The 23,432-nt window shown below is 36.7% G+C and overlaps 1 protein-coding gene across 3 annotated transcripts in view; it reads left to right on the top strand.

The window, feature by feature from the left end:
• lgals8b (galectin 8b) overlaps window positions 1-23,432 on the top strand; it is a 28,166-nt gene that overhangs the window by 1,208 nt on the left and 3,526 nt on the right. For all 3 annotated transcript variants that reach the window (XR_014603963.1, XM_084096708.1, XM_084096707.1), the window contains exons 3-8: window positions 14-224; window positions 402-521; window positions 918-944; window positions 1,078-1,166; window positions 1,243-1,408; window positions 16,755-16,900. Coding sequence is in view for 2 of the 3 variants with exons in the window: in XM_084096708.1 (XP_083952834.1) it covers window positions 14-224; window positions 402-521; window positions 918-944; window positions 1,078-1,166; window positions 1,243-1,408; window positions 16,755-16,900 (759 nt within the window). In the remaining variant the exon portion in view is untranslated. The remainder of the gene's footprint in view (window positions 1-13; window positions 225-401; window positions 522-917; window positions 945-1,077; window positions 1,167-1,242; window positions 1,409-16,754; window positions 16,901-23,432) is intronic.

Genomic DNA, 23,432 nt, shown 5'->3' with positions numbered 1-23,432 from the left:
TGTGCTTCCATAGGTTTCAGTTTGATATGACATGTGGCTGCAGCACAAAGCCACGGGCGGATGTTGCCTTTCACTTCAATCCCCGCTTCAGCAGCTCTCCACAGATCGTGTGCAACACTTTACAACACGAAAACTGGGGAAAAGAAGAAAATATGGACCTCATGCCTTTTAAACAAGGAGCTACCTTTGAGACCATTATCTTGGTACTTTGTGATGTTTTCAAAGTGAGTGTGAAACAGGTTTTTATTATATTAGCTAGTTAACAGTCTTCAGCCTATCTGGTTTCAAGCATTTAAACCCAGATATTAATTATTATTCTTAGTAGTTGTTGTAATAGAGATATTTCCAGAGAGAAATTTTAGATTTGTTAAATGACAGGAATTTAACTCATTTACTTGTAGGTAGCAGTAAATGGCATACACATTTTGGAGTATGAACACAGAATTCCTCTTGAGATGGTCGACACGTTTTCAGTCTCTGGAAAAGTAGACCTGCATGCCATTGGCTTTATCCCTGACTCAGTAAGTGACAAACACTACTATTCAAAAAATGTGGACACACCTACTCATTCTTTATTATTCATTTTATCATTATTACATTCCAAATGTTAGTATAATAGTTAACACTCAAGTATGGGAATGATATAGTGACCAAAAATATATATCTTTTTAAAAACATAGTAGCCACCCTGTGCTTAGATTACAGTGCACAGACTGGCCAACTTTGAGGTTTTTAAACAGTATTATACAGTTAGTTCAGCTCCATGTATGCATAATTAATATCATTTGGGCATAATTTATATCACAATTTATATTTGTATACAAATCATAAGGATAAAAGCTGAAAAGGATGTTGTTGAAAAGGGTAAATAATATGCATTTCAACTTTGCAATGACATATTTTCTGTTTTTGCACAGGCAATATTTTCAAAATCAGATGACCAAGTAAGTTTAGCATCCCTGCACCTGACATCAACAATTGATTTTGCATAATTCATTTTTTTCTTATTAATGAAAAAGTGCACTTCATATTAACATGAAAAATACATGACTCACAACATGAACTGTGATTTTGCAGAGCATACCCTACAAGGGCAGTTTACTTAGAGGAGTCATTCCAGGGCAGCATATAACAATCAAAGGGCATATCAGCTTATTCCCTCACAGGTAGTAGATACTAAACTTATATTTTGTACAGTTTTTGCCTTTGACATCTAATTATCTTGTTTTGTCTTTTCTCAAGTTTCACTGTTAACCTAAGGTGCAGCCAATCAAACAACATCGCCCTGCACCTTAACTCACACATCAAATCTGGCATGCTTATCAGGAACTCTCTTCTCAGCCAGTCATGGGGGCCAGAGGAGCGTGAACTGCCATACTTTCCCTTTTCAGCTGGAAACTACTTTGAGGTACCTCTGACCTTTGCTTGGAAGCATGGCATTAGTTTTCACTGTTATGCTAATGATACTCAGCTGTATATTTCTTCGCGCCCTGACGAAACCTACCAATTTACAAAATTAACAGAATGCATAGCTGATATAAAAAAACTGGATGACTCGTAATTTCCTACTACTTAATTCTGAAAAAAAAACAGAGATTCTAATTATTGGACCAAAAACCTCCGCACGTAATAACCTAGAATACTGTCTAATACTTGATGGATGTTCTGTCAAGTCTTCATCGTCGGTTAGGAACCTTGGTGTGCTCTTTGATACCAATCTTTCATTTGAAAGCCACGTTTCTAGCATTTTTTAATTTTTTAAAGGCATCTATAATGCCCTTTTCACAAGATGTAAAATAAGTCTCTGATGTCCCTAGTATGTATGTAAAGGTTTAGCTCAAAATACCCCACAGATATTTTTTATAGCTTGTTAAAATTGTCACTTTTTGAGGGTGAGCAAAAACAGTTTTTGTGTGTCCCTTTAAAGGGTTAGTGTACCCAAAAATGAAAATTCTGTCACCCTCACCCTCATGTTGTTCCAACCCCGTAAGACTTTTGTTCATCTTTGGAACACAAATTAAGATATTTTTGATTAAATCTGAGAGCTTCTATGTTATTGAAACTTGCCAGCCCAGAAAAGTTAGTAAAGACAATGTTTAAAATAGTCCAAGTGATTACAGCGGCTCAAACTTAAGTTTATCAAGCGACGAGAATACTTTTTGTTCGCAAAAAAAAAAAAAACTTTATTCAACTATTCATTTTCTTCTATGTGGGCCTCTAAATTAGTTTGTGTAGTGTAACAGCGTAACGCTTCTGTGTTGTACGTCAGCGCTTCTGTGTTGTACTTCACACGCATCACACACATGACCAGCAAAATGAACAAAATTATTATAGTCTTATAGTCCTTCGCGAGGTCCTATTGCGATCTCAAAATTCTGGCTAGTTGATAATACCTAGAATATCAAAATCGACTGCTGGCGGTAGATCCTTCTCCTATTTTTGGAACAGTCTTCCTAACATTGTCCAGGAAGCAGACACTCTCAGTTTAAATCTAGACTAAAAACACATCTCTTAGGTCAGCCGGAACCGGGAACACTTCCCATAACACCCGATGTACTCGTTATATCATAAGAAGAATGGCGTCTACGCTAATATTAGTCTCTTTGTTTATCCCGAGGTTTACCGTAGTCCGCCGGATCCAGGCCGTATCCAGATCTGATGAAGGACTTGCGCCTGGACACGACGACAACGCAGTCCTGAAGTGTCAACTAGTCTCTCCCCTGTGAATGCCTCCTTCCCTTCCCTTTACTTCTGTACAGATAAAACGTTATAAAAATTATTCCAGTTCACATCGATCCGCGGAAACGACTTAAAATTCTGTATTATGCAGGCCAGACAAGTAATTTGGCGAGGTCAATTTGTAAAGAAAGACTACGTGCCTGCGCACATATATATTCAAATGTGCATACATAGACTAATCACATGATATGCATGTGCACGCTGTCGCCGTTTTCACAGGATTCAGGTTTTTTAAGTTTACATGGAGATGATAACATTTTTCAAAAAATTTCAAAACTTACGCCTTGGAACCTGTTTCAAGGTTTGCGTTCTCGAGCCACCAAACACTGTTGTCGTGCAAATGAACTGCCAGAACCCATTAAAAGTTTTCTGTTCTCAGTTAAAACGGTGTTGTGTAAGCGCCCCCTAAGTTAATAACTAATGATCAAAATCAAAAAAGTAAATCAAAAACTATCTTTAGCTGGACAACAACTTTATTCTAGAGCTGCTGTAAAGCCACAACAATCTCTGTTACTTTTAATTTCCTATTATCACTGTAAAGCTGCTTTGAAACTATCTATATTGATAAAAGCGCTATATAAATGAAGGTGACTTGACCTATGCCACCTATGTAGACTCTATACATATATATATATATATATATATATATATACATTTATAATATACATTATGAGCAATATCACACGAGTAGCCATACGATATAATAATAATAATTCATGACATTTATATAGTGATTTTCTCTGCACTCAAAGCACTTTACATAGAAGGAGGGAATCTCCTCAACCACCACCAATGATATGGCTGTATCGCATGGCTATGATTGTGATATTACATTTATACTGTACAACAGTTCGACAGCACAAGTGTGTAAATAAATAAGAAACAACAACAGTGTGTCTTTAAAAACCCTCTTTTGTGCAGAACTACTTCCTTGTGCCATGGATTCAAATCTCAAGTTGACAGTTTGATAGTTGTGCCCAAGCCTCTGTTACTAATTCTAAAATGAATCCATCAAAACTTTATTAGCGAAATGCTGGTTTGCTTTATCCAGCCGAGAAACATTGTTTTTTACATCATCTGGCCATGACTGAGCTCATGTTTAAAGCTAAACGTACACCAGAATGAATAATTAACTGAAAACCGGCCGCGAGTCACTATCATCTCTGATGTAATAAGACTGGTTTCTTTACATAAGCACCGTTTTGGACTGATTGTTTGAATGCATTCGCTTACTGGGTAATTGGACTGAAAACTTTCCCGGAGTTTGGCAGCTTAAAATGATCTGATCGCGCCATTGTAGTGATAAACTACCGACTCCCAAGACCAACTATCTGTGTGACCAGGGTTCGAATTATGATTTCATCTTTGTGGGGGTCTCTTTAAAAAAAGAAGAAAAAAAGTAGCCTATGAGCAGGCGCGGTAGCTTAATAATGTAATATAAAAATATAAAAATTTGTAAATATAATACAAATTTAATAAAAAAGCGTTGGTAACACAATTCAATTTAAATAGTACATTTGGTTTAATTTGTCGTTTAATGAGGTCTAATATATGCTGTTAGTTGTAAGAATTTTCACGTGAGTAAATAGATAGATCCGACAGATTCGACCGTGTACTTAAGTGGTCCAGTGGTAGAACATTTGCCAAACGCGTCAAAGGTTCTAGGTTCGAATCCGCACTCATATAAGTTTTTTGGGTTTTTTTCATCAAATCCGATTATGTTTATAAGTGGTTCTATATCAGGCAGAGACACGTTTGTGTGCATTTTGTTTTGTAATTTTACTGGAACGAATAGAGAGTCTCCACAACGGATTGAAGCGCGCCCGAGTGAAGACTGTGCGCGAGCCACAAACAAACACAGTATCCGCGCCAATGATCACAGCGGCACTTTTATCACTTGATTTAAGCATAAGGATGTACCGTAGTGTGATGACGATCCGAGATCCCGCGAGATCCATGTGTTTGGCATCTTGTCCTATCTTTTAAGTCATGCTACAGTAGTCTGAAGGAAAAAGTGCTTTATTTGTAATTTAAAATAATGGTGCTGATGATTTTTAGAGACCCCCACAGGTGTATGATTTTACTGCTTTCATGGGAGCTCATCCTCTCTCTATGGGAGCTCAGCTCCCACTGGCTCCCACATAATTCAAACCATGCGTGTGACGTAAATGACTTATCCTTACCATAATGCTTTTTCGCTATACCCTCACACACATTCACTACTCTCTTCTGCCACTGCTGCTATTAATAATATTAATAAGTATATTATTTAATCATATTTAATAATAATTGCACACTGCTGCTGCTATACAAATACAAATACTTAGAATTGCGCTATTCTCCATTGAATAGGTGAAAACATAATTTAATCCTTAATTCATTTTAACGAGTTCATATACCAGCCATGCTTTGCCACTAAAATACAGCTGCCCCTGTTAATATTATTTGCGAACATTATAATTTGAATTTATTATCCATGCTGCTGCTGTTAATATTCATTAACATGGCAATCTGAATTTGCTATGCATGCTGCTGCTGTTTATAATATTCTCTAACTTTGCCATCTGAATTTGTAATGCTTGCTCCTGCCATTAGTATTAATCACTAAAATTTCAATCTGAATTATTATGCATAATGCTACAATTTCATTGTACAAAACACCATACAAACAAAGGCGATCTGACCAGAAAATTACATAGCGTGGTTCTGGAATTACCATGCATCTGAAATCAGACGCACTAGAAATAAAAATTAAACAAAGCCCTTAAATAATATTGAAAGCGTTGTTGGAGATTTTGAGCGAATATGGTGCTTTATTCTCAAATCGACTACATAAACTGCTTGCTGCTGCTACTATATAGACATGATAATATTGGGTGGCTCAGTGGTTCATGTAGGCTGTCTACAAACCGTAAGGTTGGTGGTTCAATCCCTGGTTCCACCTGTCGAGGTGTCCGTGAGCAAGACACCTAACCCCAGCTGCTCCTGACGAGCTAGATGGCGCCTTGCATGGCTGACACCGCCGTCGGTGTATGAATGAGTGAATGAATGGGTGAATGTGAGGCAATATGTAAAGTGATTTGGAGGCCATGGGTCTGTTGAAAGCGCTATATAAATGCAGTCCATTTAACATAACGTAAACACTGCAGTGTATATTCTTAATAATTCACTCCTATCTCAAATGCAAGACAAGTAAAAACCATGACGCTTGGTTTTAGAACTGTATATTTGCTAGTTTATAAATTAAAAGTTGACGAATGCACCAAGATAAGGAGTAAAAGATTTTCACTTATCTAGCTTTGAGTTTCAAAGGAACTCTGAAAACGCACTGCAAAATGTCACATTTTGTGGCTGCTGTAGTCAGTTCACAACAAAGGAGATAATAAACAAAAACGGTGATGATCTGAGTCTGACATTGAGTCACCATTCGGCAGAACACTGGACCCGAGCTTAGTTTCAACCGAAACTCGAGACAAAATGACAACCATTTCTGCCGTTTAAAGTAAGCAGCGTGTCATAACAACAGAGATGTTCACACCACAAGTGCTCAGGGCCATTTTGAATTATGTTTTTCTACTCTGCTCGCTTGCATCTTTGTACAGACTTCAGAAGGATCCCACGTCAGGAACAAGTGGATGGTTTATTTTTAATGGCGTCTTATGTTTAACTGTAAACCAAATAAGGAACTCCAATGAAATAATGACTTGAATTAGGAAGCAAAATTCTACTAAAGACCTAACAAAATTGTATGGGTCCAATTATGACATATTTACCCATAACATAAAGAGAGACACTGAGAAGTGGTTTATGTAACCCTATGGTCATTCCAACTAAAAGAAAAAAATATGTATGGCTTTACCAAAGCAGCACAGCTGCCCTCTCCTTTGTTTGGTGCTCTTCTAGTTAAGCCGCGTTTCCACCGAAATTACCCGGAACAATTTGTCCCAGGAACTTTTTTCCCAGGAACTTTTTTTGCCCCAGACCGGTTGCTTTCTGCGTTTACACCGCGGTCTAAAGTACCGGGAAGGTAAACTGCGCGCAACTGCTCCTCCCAGTCTGCGACAGACAGTAATCAGTTTTGAGCGCCACATTTATAAGTATGGAGGAGATTCAAACTGTGCTGCAGTTATGTATTGGTTTACTAACGAGGTAATTAACAAAACAAAATAGACGAGCACTGATACTAAAGCGTGTTCAGAAAGCTCGTATGCGTATAAAATTAGACAACGCTAATTTTTTCTTTTTTTTCCTTAGAATTGGACTTTATATATCACAATTGTTAGTTTATATCTCACAATTCTGAGAAAAGATGTCAGAATTGCGAGATATAAACTCGCAATTATGTGTTATAAAGTCAGAATTGCGTGATATAGCCTAAAGTCGCAATTGCAAGAAAAAAAGTCAGAATTCTGACTTTATAAGACACAATTGCGACTATTTCACGCAATTCTGACTTTATAACACGCAACTGCGACTTTATTTCACGCAATTCTGACTTTATATCTCGCAATTCTGAGATAAAAAGTCGCAATTATCTTTTAAAATGTTTTATTCTGTGGCGGAAACAAGCTTCTATAGCAGACCTAGCAGCTAGACTAGTTATTCAAAGCTAGCTTAACAACCTACTTGTCCAGTCAGTGATTACGAAAGATAACCAGGACTTAATTCAAGTCTGTGAGTTGATTAAAGTGAATGTGATTTGAGCATGAATGAGTATATACATGAGAGCTTGGTAAGCTATCTAGGAAGCTAATATTATTTTTCTTAATTTAGAATCCTGCATCATGGAGAGAAAAAGAGGAAAAAGAACTTGTAACTTTGTTGCTCCAGAGTTAGAGGTTTACCTGTTAGATTATAGCCACTTCTCCAGACACCACTACAATACTGTCTGGGCCTAGCTCAAACCATGAAAAACATCCCAAGACCATTATCCCACCTTCAATGTTGGTCCATATAATTTTGCCTACAGTATATAGTGTAGCAAGGTAATCTTCAGAATTTTTAATAATTTAATAATTAAATTTTAGGGGACCCCCCAAGAGTCCTAAGTCATTTCGAACCCTGAAGACATCCATGTTCAAACACTGGAACTGGGGAATAAGCTGGACCCAGTTTTGTAAATATGTCATTTTATTGTTTAACAGTTCAAATTGGGGAAATAAATTATACTCTGGTATAATGGTTCATTTACGATAAAGAATTTAATCAGAGAAAGTATATAGTATTTCAACAATGGCAGGAAAGGGAATAACAGCTATGTATAGTATATATTTTGGACAAATAACTCAAGAGCTGTATTTTTAGTTGAGGGATTACTACACCAAGAAAAGGAAAACTTCAGAGAATCAGGATGTAATAGTAATTGACAACATGTACTTACTATATAATTAGGGTTAGGTATGTTAGTGCACGACAAATGAGATAATAAACAAAAACGGAGATGATTTGACATTGATTCGACATTTGGCACAACACCAGACCCCAGCTTAGTTTCAACCAGACCGCGAGACAAAATGGTTTAGGGTTAGCTGCATGTAAATATGCATAATTTGCTGTTATTACTATAGTAAGTACATGTAAGATATGTAACAGTACCTGTCTTATAAATAAAGTGTTACCCCAGATTCATTTTAGAAATGCTAGTCACCAGAATGAGGAATGTTTTGCATGTTGGGACCTGCGTGGGATGCTGGTTGCTGGTCCCCTGCATGGGAAGCGGAAGTGCTGGTGCATCAGCTCAGTTTTGCTTGACCAGCTTCAGCACTTTAACAGCTCGAACCAGCATTAACCTGTCTGGACCAATATGCTGGTTTATACTGGATTTTTCAGCAATGGTTTAGCACAGTGGTTCTCAACCCCGGGGGGGGCGCGGACACTCTCCCGGGGGGGGGGGCGCGAGTAGGCTACAGGATGGGAGAAAAAAAAAAACTAAAAAAAATTTGCATTTTTGCACAAAAAAAATATCACTAAACTAGTCATAAAAAGTTATAGTTTTGTATATACATAACTCCTGAATAAAAGTTAAAATGTGTTTGGACTGATTTAAAAAAAAAGTTTTGAACAAATTTGATTGGTTTGTCGATAGTGAGCGCAGGTGATAAGCGGTTTTATTAAGCGAGTCATTGAGTCGTTCAATCAAACGATTCGTTCAAACGGCCGATTCATCAAGAATGAGACAGATGTTTGTGAATGGGTCATTGATTCGTTGACTCAACCGATTCGTTCAAAACACTGAATCATTCAAAACACGATTGAGTGTTGCTGTGAGATGCGCTATGCTGTGATATTTGTTTGGATTCATCGGATCTATTTCCGCTGCTAAAATAGACCAAAACAGTCATTATTTCGTCTAAAATCTAAGTGACTTAATATTATTAACTTGTTTGTTGAACTGTCATATGAAATCAGTGTCACATTTTCAATCGTGAGGTGATGGTAAATTAAGTGATGGTCAATTGTCAGCTCTCTTGGTCGTCAGGTCGTTGCTGAACTGTATTCAAATGTTATAAATATAAAAACACCACATTTTTAAATGTAACTGCAGTAGCCTATGTCAATTTAGTTTATTTGTGTGTGCTGCGCTCATAGACTTTAGAAAACGGCGCTCATTTGTTTAATTTCTCCTCGAGAAGCTGCGCAAGCCTCAAAAGTTTAAAGGGATAGTTCACCCAAAAATGAAAATTCTGTCATCATTTACTCACCCTCAAGTTGTTCCAAACCTGTATGAGTTTCTTTGTTCTGCTGAACACAAAGGAAGATATTTGGAAGAATGTTTGTAACCAAACAGATCTCGGTCCCCATTGACTAATGACTACCATAGTACAGTGGCGTAGGTTTGATTTTGAAATTGGTGGGGACGGGGACATCAATATAAATATATTTTAAGTTTTGATCAAAATTATTGCTAAGGATATATCAGTGTCACTGGATATTGGTAGGGACACGTCCCTAGCGTCCCTACTAAATTCTACGCCCCTGCCATAGTATATTTTTCAGTGCTCGAATTGAGGGGGGGCTGGGGGGATCCGGGACCCCCCATAAGGTATTAGGGACCCCCCATAAGAAGTAAAAAAATAGAATTAGGGGGGTCCCTCAGATATTTTTATTTTAGTAAAAAATAATGACAAATCTGATTAAATGCATGCAATGGATATGGTCAATTGCGTGAATTGATTATTTACAATCATTTATTTTAAGTTTGTTTATAGGCTAGTTGCCATGTCTCTTTAAAATGTAAACGCCCCGCCCCACATCTAAAGAGCGCTGTGCGTTGACTGACAGGACTGTTTGATTGGCGCCGCTCCGGTGAAGCTAATTTTAGCTTTTTAAAAATGGAGAAAAATAAACCTCCACTCGCAGTCGGGAAGAGAAAGCTTCTTACTTACTTTTTTGAGGGGTAACTGTCTCTTTCTATATATCTTTCTACTTTATATCTATCCACTCCATGTCGGGGCTTTTGTATTCCTTGCATAAATTGGAAACATTTAGGCTTAAGTTACTAATTTTTTCATTATTAATAGTCCTGGTTCTACAGGAGTGTTAGAAATCTCGATGAAGATGGATAAAAGCTTATTAGTAATTATAAAGGGAGCTCGTTGTGCGCTTTCTATGCTTTCTAATATCCATTCAGAATTTGTATAAAACTTGTTTTTCATGCTGCTAGGACCAATGGCCACGTAAACACTGCAGTTTTGGGGAATAGGGCTTGGGCGTCGTGACGTCGTACTTGGCGTGGCGGCCATGTTGATGGCCTCGCGAATGTAAACATACAGCAAGTCGAACGAGGAGAAGCAGAGTTGGGAGAAAGAAAAAAGATATTAAAGTCCCGAAAAGGATGTGGAATTTACGGGGATATGTTAAATAAGGAAGCCAGGGACCAGTAACATTATGTGGACAAAATCGGCAAAAAAGTGTAGTTAGTAGCTGTCAACCCTCCCGTTTTTTCCGGGTTTCTCACGTATTTGAGCTCTTTTCCTGCTGTCTTCCCGTTTTAGTATTTTCCTATAAAATATCCTGAAAAATGAAAATTTCAACATTCATCTTTCTGTTGCTATCCCTCTGCTGACAGCAAAAATTTGTACTACAAAACTGCAGCATTAACTAAGCGAGTTGTGAAGCTAGGTCTAACGTGACTTTGTTTACAGATTGGCGTGAAATCGTGCTTTCATAACAACCACGCTGTTATCTTAAAAAGGCCAATATCACGCTAAGGTTGCCTTCAAGTAAGCAAAACGATGCTTTGAAAACATCTGTTTCGCTGGAAGGGCAAGGGGGTAGCAACAGGACAACCGTACAGAGACTGACAGGTCCGATGGAAGGGCTAACATTAATGTTATGAGAGTAAGTTATTAAAATACGGGATATTTTACAGGAAAATTTGTCCACATACTGGTCCCTGGTTTCCCTATTTAACGTATCCCGGTAAATTCCACATCCTTTTCGGGATTTTAACATCTTTTTTCTTTCTTTTCTTTCTCCCAACTCTGCTTCTCCTCGTTCGACTTGCTGTATGTTTACATTCGCGAGGCCATCAACATGGCCGCCACGCCAAGTATGACGTCACGACGCCCAAGCCCTATACATACGCATTTATGCGGGATTCACTCTTGAAATAGCAATGATTGACATTGATTGCCATAGCATTGTTTGTTCCTGAATAAAGCAGCCTTTTTCACTGAAATGGTTGAATAGTATACTGACTGACTTACTCATAACTGTCCTTTGCTGCCCGCCACCTACTGGATGTAACTATGTAAAAATCGTATGTAATGAAATCTTTGAAAAATCCCCACCAACACACAGACTGACAGCCTGTTTTGTCACAATTTATGTTTAATATCTAAAGCTAGAATCATTCTGTGGATGTACACTACTGTTCAGAAGTTCAAGAGTCTCTTCGGTTCACCAAGCCTGCATTGATTTGATCCGAAATATAGTAAAGACAGTAATATTATGAAATATTATTACAATTTAAAATAATACAATAAAATATAATTTATTTCTGTGATCAAAGCTGAATTTTCACCATTGTTACTCCAGTCTTCATCACATGATCCTTCAGAAATCATTCTAATATGATTATTTGATGCTCAACAAACATTTATGATTAATATCAATGTTGAAAACAGTTGTGTACAGTGTTTTTTATTTTTTATAATTTATTTTGATGAATAGAAAGTTTAAATGAAATAGAAACGTTTGTAGCATTATACCATTCAAAAGCTTGCGGTTAGTAAGAATTTATAATAAAAAAATGTTGGGAAAGAAATTAATACTTTTATTCAGTACGGTTGCATTAAATTGATCAAAAGTGACAGTAAAGACATTTATAATGTAACAAAAGATTCTGTTTCAAATAAATGCTGTTTCTATTCATCAAAAAATCCTGAAAAATAAAATGTATGATGGTTTCCACACAAATATGAACTGTTTACATTGATCATAAATGTTTGTTGATCATCAAATCACCATATTGGAGTGATTTGTGAAGGATCATGTGACACTGAAGACTGGAGTAATGATGCTGAAAATTCAGCTTTGATCACAGGAATAAATTACACTTTACTATATAATCACATAGAAAACAGTCACAATATTTCACAATATTACTACTTTTTTTTTATCAAATCAATGCAGCTTTGAGCAGAAGAGACTTCTTTTAAAAACATTTTAAAAATCTTATCGATCTCAACTTCTGAACGGTAGTGTATATTTCATACTTACTTACCTGTCCTGAGTTTTGGTTTATGTCTTCACCCACTGGTTCCTGAAATTACTTTGATGTCTGTTATGGATGAATGCTGAGTTGACTTTTAAGAATTTCCTGGACATGCCTACTTTAAACTTATAAACTATTCCAAAGACTGTTTGCCCAGTTGTCCTGCACTCTTTGAGTAAAGCTCCCACACCTGGGTTCATACCTATCTACATCATTACAGCCTGATAATATTTTTCCATTCTTTTGCTACTGTTTAAGTAATATAAAAGTTGTGAAGATAAATATCCTTTTGAAGTTACTGGCTGTTCTTTTATCACTGCTTTCGGAGACATTATGAAATAATTATTCCTGTGAATCTGACAGTGATACCATCCAGTGAGTCTGGAAGCCATCTGATTATTTTCTACTGTTTTTGAGACATTTCAATGTATTTTGAAGTCACTTGCTTTTACGGGTCTTCAAGTGCCTTATATGTAGTGCCCTGGTATATTTGCCATAGTTGCCCTTTTGGGTCTGCTGCTTTGTCACCCTCTAAATCCAGTATTACTTTAGTAAGTAATTTGAAAGAAGAATATATATAAAATTCTTTATCAAGCGTTTTTAATAAATAGTATATATTTATGCATATTATGATCAAATATATTGTATATTTTGTATAAAGTGTATATTGCGAGACTAAACTAACCCCCCGCCCAAAAAAACTTGGGGACCCCCCATAAGACTTGACTCAATTCGAGCACTGATATTTTTACTATGAGGGTGAGTAAATGATGACAGAATTTTCATTTTTGGGTGAACTATCCCTTTAAGGTCCTTGCACCCTGACTGAGTCCGAAACTGTCGTAGTCGTTTTTTTCATATTCGTCATTTGGTGACTCTCAATTGTCAAAAACACCCCTCAAAATATTTGCTACGGATGCGAAAAATGCAGAAAATCGAACCATCCGAATTACTTTTTATGACGGACGGAAGTTTCAGAGGCTGCAAACGTATAAAACGTGAGGTCGTATTTATATATATATATATATATATATATATATATATATACAGTGAGGAAAATAAGTATTTGAACACCCTGCTATTTTGCAAGTTCTCCCACTTGGAAATCATTTAGGGGTCTGAAATTGTCATCGTAGGTGCATGTCCACTGTGAGAGACATAATCTAAAAAAAAAATCCAGAAATCACAATGTATGATTTTTTAACTATTTATTTGTATGATACAGCTGCAAATAAGTATTTGAACACCTGTCTATCAGCTAGAATTCTGACCCTCAAAGACCTGTTAGTCTGCCTTTAAAATGTCCACCTCCACTCCATTTATTATCCTAAATTAGATGCACCTGTTTGAGGTCGTTAGCTGCATAAAGACACCTGTCCACCCCATACAATCAGTAAGAATCCAACTACTAACATGGCCAAGACCAAAGAGCTGTCCAAAGACACTAGAGACAAAATTGTACACCTCCACAAGGTTGGAAAGGGCTACGGGGAAATTGCCAAGCAGCTTGGTGAAAAAAGGTCCACTGTTGGAGCAATCATTAGAAAATGGAAGAAGCTAAACATGACTGTCAATCTCCCTCGGACTGGGGCTCCATGCAAGATCTCACCTCGTGGGGTCTCAATGATCCTAAGAAAGGTGAGAAATCAGCCCAGAACTACACGGGAGGAGCTGGTCAATGACCTGAAAAGAGCTGGGACCACCGTTTCCAAGGTTACTGTTGGTAATACACTAAGACGTCATGGTTTGAAATCATGCATGGCACGGAAGGTTCCCCTGCTTAAACCAGCACATGTCAAGGCCCGTCTTAAGTTTGCCAATGACCATTTGGATGATCCAGAGGAGTCATGGTAGAAAGTCATGTGGTCAGATGAGACCAAAATAGAAATTTTTGGTCATAATTCCACTAAACGTGTTTGGAGATTGTGATTTCTGGATTTACATTGTGATTTCTGGATTTTTTTTTTTAGATTATGTCTCTCACAGTGGACATGCACATACGATGACAATTTCAGACCCCTCCATGATTTCTAAGTGGGAGAACTTGCAAAATAGCAGGGTGTTCAAATACTTATTTTCCTCACTGTATATGGGTAGAGTGGGGGAAAACGCCCCCCCTTAAGGAAAATGTGATATTACAGTGAAACAAAACATAAATGTGACTAGAATTGTCATCCCGGTTTTGAGTGACTATGGCAGGAGTTATTCACCAAATATTAAAATTGCTCAGCCTTCATAATTAATTAGTATTTTCACAGAAAATATTTTTGTACAAAGGGGGCGTTTTGCCCCAGCGGTGGGGTAAAATGCCCCCTTTCTTACCAACCAGTTTGCTTCATAGATCAACAGCAAAATTAACAGACAATAGTTTTTAATCTCTAAAAGTAAATGTATCAACATGTATATATATTAATATTTGTTTCTGCAATGTCCAAAATAGCCAAATTTAACTACTTCCATCAGTGAGCTAACTTTGCTAGCAAGCTAGCTAGTTAATGCTCACTTGAGGTAATTTTTTCATGTTTTGTTCAAATATTTAGATTTTACCACCTAGTTATACTGCATTAAGTTACTGCATTAAGTGTAAAACAAAGGATTTGATAGACAGAAATATTTTATTATAGTAATTATGATAGAGAGAAACTATGCCCCCAGGGGGGCGTTTTACCCCACAAGCTATGACTTTTTAAAAAAATGTTTAATTTTTAAAATATAATTATATTCCTTATAAATAACATATGATCTCAAACTACAGACTTCACTATTCATCTATCATACATCACTGTGATATCCTGCAGAACAATATTCTCTTAAACACTTGTTTACTAATATCTGAAAATTATAGCATTTACCATGTAATCCTCTTCTCTTCAAATATGTCGCTGGTGTCAGCTTCTCCATACAGATTTGTATATCCCCGTTATCAACGTAGTTCATAGCAACAGTAAAAATGTATCTTGACTACTTTTAGTGGTTATTTTGGGAAAAACAGGTGGGGGGCGTTTTCCCCCACTCTACCCATATATATATATATATATATATATATATATATATATATATGGGTAGAGTGGGGGAAAACGCCCCCCTGGGGTAAAACGACATATATATATAACATGTATATATAAACAACATATATATATAAACGAATAAACTAGTCAGAATATAACTTAGGCTACAGTTAAAGCTTTCCTTTAGTTTTTGTGAAATGCTCACGCGCACGCAGCCACGCACACACAAACATGTTTAAATACATTTATTTATTTATTTATGTTGTTAATAAATAGATAACAATAAATTGTTGTAACAGCAATGTCTCCAAGTTTTGTTTTTCACTTTAAAAATGTCAAGATTTGCCCATGCAAAGAGAGTACCGCCACCTTTTCCCCCACTTCGTTGCCTTGAAGATTCTCCTTCCTTTCGCGTCGACATATTTGTGTGAGGCAGGATTCTCAAAAATGACTGCACTCAAAACGAAATACCGCAATCGTGCACAAATCGAGAATGATTTGAGGCTATGTTTATCAAACATTGAGCCAAGAATTGAGGATCTTTGCAAGGAAAAGCAGGCTCAGGTCTCACATTAACATCACCTACCTGCAAGCTTCTGTAAAAAATGCAGATGATGCCTACTATTAGGCCTAGTAATAATAACAATAATAAAGCATAAATTAATATCAGAGGTCTGGTGCCAATTCCCAATTATAGCAATAGCCTAGTAATAATGATAATAGGCCTACTGATGATAATAATAATAATAATATCAATAAAGCATGTAACCTCATATAATTATATAACAATAGCCTAGTAATGATAATAGGCCTACTACTACTCATAATAATAAATAAAATTATAATAATAAAAAAAATAATAATAATAATAATAATGCCTCCAAGCTCACATTAGAAGTCTGGTGCTACTGCCAATTATAACAATAGCCTAGTAATGATAATAGGCTACCGCTACTGATGATAATAATAATAATAATAATAGTGTGGGCCTAAAAATAATAGCCTAGCCTAGGGCTATCTATCTATCTATCGTGGTGTAGTGGGGATGGCGCCGGGGAGGAGGGGGGCCCCCAACTGCAATGAACCAGCTTTGGGGGGGCCCAGCTTGCAAAAGGTTGAGAACCCCTGGTTTAGCACATTGCTAGCATGTTTCTAATGTAGCATGATTCTAGCATGTTCAATCAGACATTTGAGTTACTTTATTTGTCTTCAGAAGCAAGAATTGTGTATTTGTGAAATGGTATATCAATAAACTTTTCTTCTTTTTTTTTTTTGCTTCATCTTGTCAGATGATCATCCTATGTCAGCTTCATCAGTTTAAGATAGCAGTTAACGGATCCCACCTGCTGGATTACAAGCACAGAGTGCAGGACTTGACCTCCATTGATCAGCTGGAGATTCTGGGTGACGTGGAACTGCAGAATGTTCAATTGTGGTGAGATGTAAAACAACAGAAGGATATTTAGATTATTCCTCACTTTTCAGTCCAGTGTTCCTCAGCCAACACACGGTTTTAAACAGGGATGCACAATACCGGTATCAGTATCGGGTCCGATACTATGCTTGTGTTATCGTACTCATTAAAATGCTCCGATACCATACAACTTGTGACAAAGAAACACAGACAACAGAGAAAACAGAGAACAGAATGGATATATCAGAGAAGGATGTCTATGAAGTAAATGTTTAAAAACGGAAAAAATATTTACGCCTATATAACTGGTGTGCATGAGCTGATAAGCGAAACGCGGAGTGGATTGAGTGCTCAGCGGCACAGACCCGCAAGCTTATTGAGCGCTTCCCTTTTCCCAGACATTGCTGGAAAGTTTGTAGTTCGGTTGGATATGTCAATAGCAAATAAAGTAAAACAAGGTACATATTTAACATTTGCTAACATTTAAACATAATAATGAATCAATGTTTTTGGACTAATCAGTTCAATTAATGGTTCAATTGCTCCCTCATAAAGACAGTCACCTGTCACCCCTTACTGGCTTAATGATGCAAATTGTGCAAACACAGACAAGCGGAGTGATATAAACGGTAAGAAAAGTCCCAGTGCTGATACTGGCGAAATATTCACATTCACATATAACACATTCGAGGTATATAAATATTTATTTAAACAATAATACTATTATGGAAATATATTTAATAGGTGCTTGTGCTGTTAAATTGAGCTTATAGTTTCCACTGTAATAGCAAAGAACATATATCTGTGTTAAATAGGAATACATTGTAATAATGTAAATCTCATCCTGGGCACAGTATGCAATACCTGCTCTTCTTCTCATACTTTGGATTTGATTGGTCATCTCAAACATTTTGATATTAACGAGCAGTGTTGTTAGTCTGCTGAAGCACCTCAGATGAGGTTGTTTATCGTGGCGATGTACAATATCATTGCAGCACCAAAGTAGAGTAAATATTAGGCAATTATTTCACAACCTTTATTATGTACACTTCGAAAAATTACACACTTCCGGGACCTCAATGGTGGGTACGGCCCTGATTACAGGACAAGAAGATTACTGTGTGCAAACATCCGAAGCTCGCACCTAGTAAGCCGCATTTAGACAGTGCTTGAATACTGAATTCAGTTCTTGAAGTCTTCTTGCACTTGAACTGAATTCACCCAAAATTGCCCGTACTGGCGAGTATTCTAGTAAACATAGTTGGTAATATCCTAACTGAACGTAAACAGTTGAGAAATAAAACTGTGTAACAGTATTTGAACCATGCATTCGGTCTTAAAGGGACAGCACAGCTTAATAAACCTGCTACTGATGTTAATCAAACAAAGGACAAAAAATAAATCACTAATTGCTCTTGACTGAATGACTTTTGTAACTTTAATAAAAAATAATCTATATTTAATTTATGCAGTGAAGACTGTGCAGTGTTATTTTACATTTGATTACTTTATTCAAATTCTGTACCTGAAAATTACTGTTAGGCCTACCTGAACACCTGAAATCACTGTTTATTTCAGTTGTGTCCTTGTTCTATTATATTTGTAATTATATTTGTTCTTATTTTATTACTAACGGTTTACTTTAATAATGTTTTAAATTAACATTAATTAGGCTCGTAGTTTTTCCTGTTATTTCACTGGTATCTAAACATTTGAACCACTGACCCAACCAGGCAAGTAGAAAAAAATCCTTAGCACTGAGCCCTGCTGAAGCAGCTCTAAATATACTCTGTCTGTGCTATTAAATGAAAGGTAAAATATGATAGAGGAATAGAATGAACAGTGAAAGTAACAGAAGCTTGGTACAATACATTTTAACAGGCATAATTAAGCATGAAAATAACAAGTAAATATATATTTGCTAAACAAAATTAAACCAATTAATATAATTCATATTCTTTTGGTTTCTCTACCTAAGATATTTCAAAATTACAAAAATGAAAATACAGGTCTTGGTATCGGCGAGTACCAAAAATGTAAGTATTGGTATCGGCCCAGTTCTGGAAAAAGTGGTATTGGTGCATCCCTAGTTTTAAAGTACATATGGTTCTGAGGTGTTAAGTCTAAAACTGATGTACATTACAATGTACTATGTATGTAAAAGTGGTTCACTATATTTTTACAGTCAGCCATCACTTAACATGAAGGGCTTTTTTCAATCACAACCCACTTAAGTTTGGCCTCTTCACGCAATGAAAACAAGAAAGACTCGAATACAATTGATTGCTCTAGCAGTACTGTGAGAATACTGTGAGATGCATTCTAGGTTTATTCTAAGTGAAGTCACATTCATTAAGGTGTAGTTAGTATCATTAGTGAAACATACCTTTAGTAAATGTATGACAACTAAAGTATCCAAATACTTCCTAAATTTTGTTTAGTTTATCTATTGTTTTATCATTTATAACCTAACAAATGTCTTTTGTGAAATGTTTGTTTTGAAAAGTGTAATGAAATGTTATTCATGCATTAAATGTGGCTCAAATGTCAAAATATTTATTGTTTGATTATGACCAGATTTTTTTGGGAAAGACTGGTATTGCTTTATAGAGTAACAAAGTTGTTATATTATATACAGTGGGGAAAATAATTATTTGATCCCCTGATGATTTTGTAAGTTTGAAGGGTCTATAATATTTATGGTAGGTTTATTTTAACGGATAGAGACAGAATATCAACCAACAAATCCAGAAGAAAAAAAACATATCATATAAAGGTTATAAATTGATAAGCATTTGACCGAGTGAAATAAGTATTTGATCCCCTACCAACCAGCAATAATTCTGCCTTCCACAGATTGGTTATGTGCCCATGTGAAACACAGATTAGTCCTGTCACTTTAAGAAAGTACTCAGCTTGTTATGTGTATAAAAGACACCAGTCCACAGAATCTGTATCTTCCATTACAACCTCTCCACCACCATGGGCAAGACCAAAGAGCTGTCAAAGGACATCAGGGACAAGATTGTAGACCTGCACAAGGCTACAAGACCATCAGTAAGAAGCTTGGTTAGAAGGAGACAACTGTTGGTGCCATTATTTAGAAATGGAAGAAATACAAAATAACCATCAATCGCCCTCTGTCTGGAGCTCCATGCAAGATCTCGCCTCATGGGGTAAGGATGATCATGAGGAGAGGATACACAGGAGGAGCTTGTTAATGATCTCAAGGCAGTTGGGACCACAGTCACTAACCAAACCATTGGAAAAACACTATGCTACAATGGATTGAAATCCTGCAGCACCCGCAAGGTCCCCCTGCTCAAGAAGGCACATGTACAGGCCCGTCTGAAGTTTGCCAATGAACATCTAATGATTCCGAGAAGGCTTGGGAGAAAGTGCTGTGGTCAGGTGAGACCAAAATTGAGCTCTTTGGCATCAACTCAACTCGTTGTGTTTGGAGGAAGAGAAATGCTGACTATGACCCCAAGAACACCATCCCTACAGTCAAGCACAGAGGTGGACACATTATGCTCTGGGGCTGTTTCTCTGCTAAGGGTACAGGACGACTTCACTGTATTGAGGGGTCGATGGACAGGGCCATGGACCGTAAAATCTTGGACAAGAACCTCCTTCCCTCAGCCAGAACACTGAAGATGGGTCGTGGATGGCTGGATTTCTTCCAGCATGACAATGACCCAAAACATACCGCCAAGGCAACAAAGGAGTGGCTCAAGAAGAAGCAAATTAAGTTCTTGGAGTGGCCTAGCCAGTCTCCAGACCTTAATCCTATAGAACATTTTTGGAGGGAGCTGAAACTTCGAGTTGCAAAGCGACAGCCAAGAAACCTTAAGGATTTAGAGAGGATCTGTAAAGAGGAATGGACCAAAATCCCTCCTGAGATGTGTGCAAACCTGGTGACCAACTACAAGAAACGTCTTACCTCTGTGCTTGCCAACAAGGGTTTCTCCACCAAGTACTAAATTATGTTTTGCTTGGGGAGCAAATACTTATTTCACTCACTGAAATGCAAATCAATTTATAACCTTTATATTTGTCTGGATGTTTTGGTTGATATTCTGTGTCTATCCGTTAAAATAAACCTACCATAAAAATTATTGACCCTTCATTTCTTTGTAAGTTGGCAAACTTACAAAATCATCAGGGGATCAAATAATTATTTTCTCCACCGTAATCATTTACAAGATTATTACTATAAATATAGGCTTATTGCACAAACTGTATGTGAGATTGTTTTCATGTCAAAGATGATGATCATAATTCATAGTTGTTATTAGCTATGCATTAAAATGTCAGTAACCAAAATGTTATTTTTTATAATCAGCTATTGGTACATATCAAGTGGATCATTATATTGGCTATCAAAGTGTGTTTACAACACACGTTTACAGATGTTTTTTTAATTTTATTTACAAATATATATTTATTATTAATCTATGTAAATGTCAGTGCTATGTAAAAACATCAAGCAACCAACCATAAAACCCAATAACAATCAGGCAGAAATGCCTAGTAACCAGTCAGAGAGCCCTTAAAATGCCTAGCAACCAGCTATATATAAGATTGATAAGGCCTAGGAACTTGCTAAATCTTTTCATAAAATTCTAGCTCGAAGACCCTAGAATGCCCAGTAACCAACCAGAAGATCTTAACATGGCTAACATACAGCAAGTGTACTCTAGCAACCAGCCAAACGATTTTAGTAATATTAGGAAGAAGCATTCCTGTAGCTCATAGAGCACACCTGTAGCCTATAGCATGTATAGCATGGCATTAGCCATGCGATAACAAAAAAATATGAAAGTGTCTGCCAAATGCATAAAATGTAATCCCAGAGGGCCCATGTATTTTGCATTTATATTGTCAGAGCAACCTTGAAACCAAACAAAATAATCATGAGAAAGAAGAAATGTTTGGAAAAACATTGCATTAGTACAGTGAGATTTAAGCAATGTCTTATATATTTAATTATAGACCCTGAGAAGTACTTGCAACCAGCCGATAAAAGTTGCATTGATTTAAGATTTTGTTGGCCCGTGCAAGATAAAGTAGCAGATGTTATATGATAACCATAGGAATTTGTTCATTTTCAGCAGAGGATGGAAGTGTGATGAAAGTGAAACTTAATTATTTTACCTGGGAACATAAGAGAGATATACAACTTTATAACAATGTTTTATAGCCTCCCTGAATGGGAATTTATTTATATCCACAGGAAATTTAAAAAGAAAAATTGTAATGGCAAAACAACATGCCATAACAAATGTAACCGATCCATTGCAGAGATTTCAAGATTTTGGTATATGCTAATTAAAATAACTTCTGAACTGTGTTAAATGAGAACAAGATTGGGTGACTGATTTAAATGAAAGTTGAGCACACCATAAAGAGAAAAAAAGAAAAAGAATCTTTGACGTTGGTTGTCAACTGTTCCCTTTCGAAAGGGAACTCACACTGCATCGATGACGCTTTGGGGAACGCCTCCGTGCAAGACTGGGTTTCCTGTAAGAATAGAATAATATTTATTGGTCATTCTGAGGTCACTCAGCCCCGTACATGCTCCAAATTCACGCAAAATTGTTTGTGCCATTTGTGCTGTTTTGTGCCGGTAAAAAAAATGTTTGTGCTGCTTCGTTTTTTAAAATATTAGACACTGAATTATAGATGATGATGTCACCAGCCCCCGACCTGCTCCACATTCACCCAAAAAAGGCTAGTCTTCTATGAATTTGACCCATCAGATTCCGTGACCCTTACTGTACCTATAGATCATTTATCAATATCTATATGCTTAATAAAATAGAAATGGGAGATGGTCATACATCACATGAGTCATTTTATTGAACATTACAGTCAGTTATGAAGAAATAAAGAGCGGTCACAATTTTCGGTAGCTATGAATTTGACCCGTCATATTCTGTAATCTCAGAGTATAATAGGCCTATGTATTTGTAAGGAAAAACTGTATGATCTCCAATATTATTGGGTAATTATAGTTAATAGTAATAAGAATAAAGATAAGCATATGTTAGTGTATCAGACAATAAGAATATTTTTTATACAAAAGAAACATAGCGCAACATAATGTTGACACCTGATAAGGCAGAAAATTCTCCCATACAATTTCAATCGTGCTGGTTCTATCACCTCTAGACGTGTAATAATCTTCGGAAACACTACCATTTCTCTGTTTGCGCTCCACTTCATGCTAGTGAATTTAACGCTCGTATCAGCTCTGCCGCCACCGTGTTTCATTCCAATACCTCAAAAAACGTACCATAGCCTTTTGACAGAGGATTTTGTGGAGGATTACAAAATAGTTGTCTATTGTGAATTCTTAAGCACTATTGAAGGTTGAAGATGCTTTATGAAGCTGATAGTTTATGAAGGTAAAGGAAAGCGTTTAAGTGTTTTGAAGAAAAGTCACACTGAGATCACCTGATCATATGATCAAATGGGGGATATTGTATTGGGAATTTTCTGGACCCTCTAGGCTGCAAGAGGGAGAAGCTGTTCTTGTTCCAGCACAGAT

The sequence above is a fragment of the Abramis brama genome (assembly GCF_963993115.1).
Source record: "Abramis brama genome assembly, chromosome: 21".
Taxonomy (NCBI): Eukaryota; Metazoa; Chordata; class Actinopteri; order Cypriniformes; family Leuciscidae; genus Abramis; species Abramis brama.
Note: the sequence above shows the minus strand (reverse complement) of the source record. Positions and strands in the feature narration are given on the sequence as shown.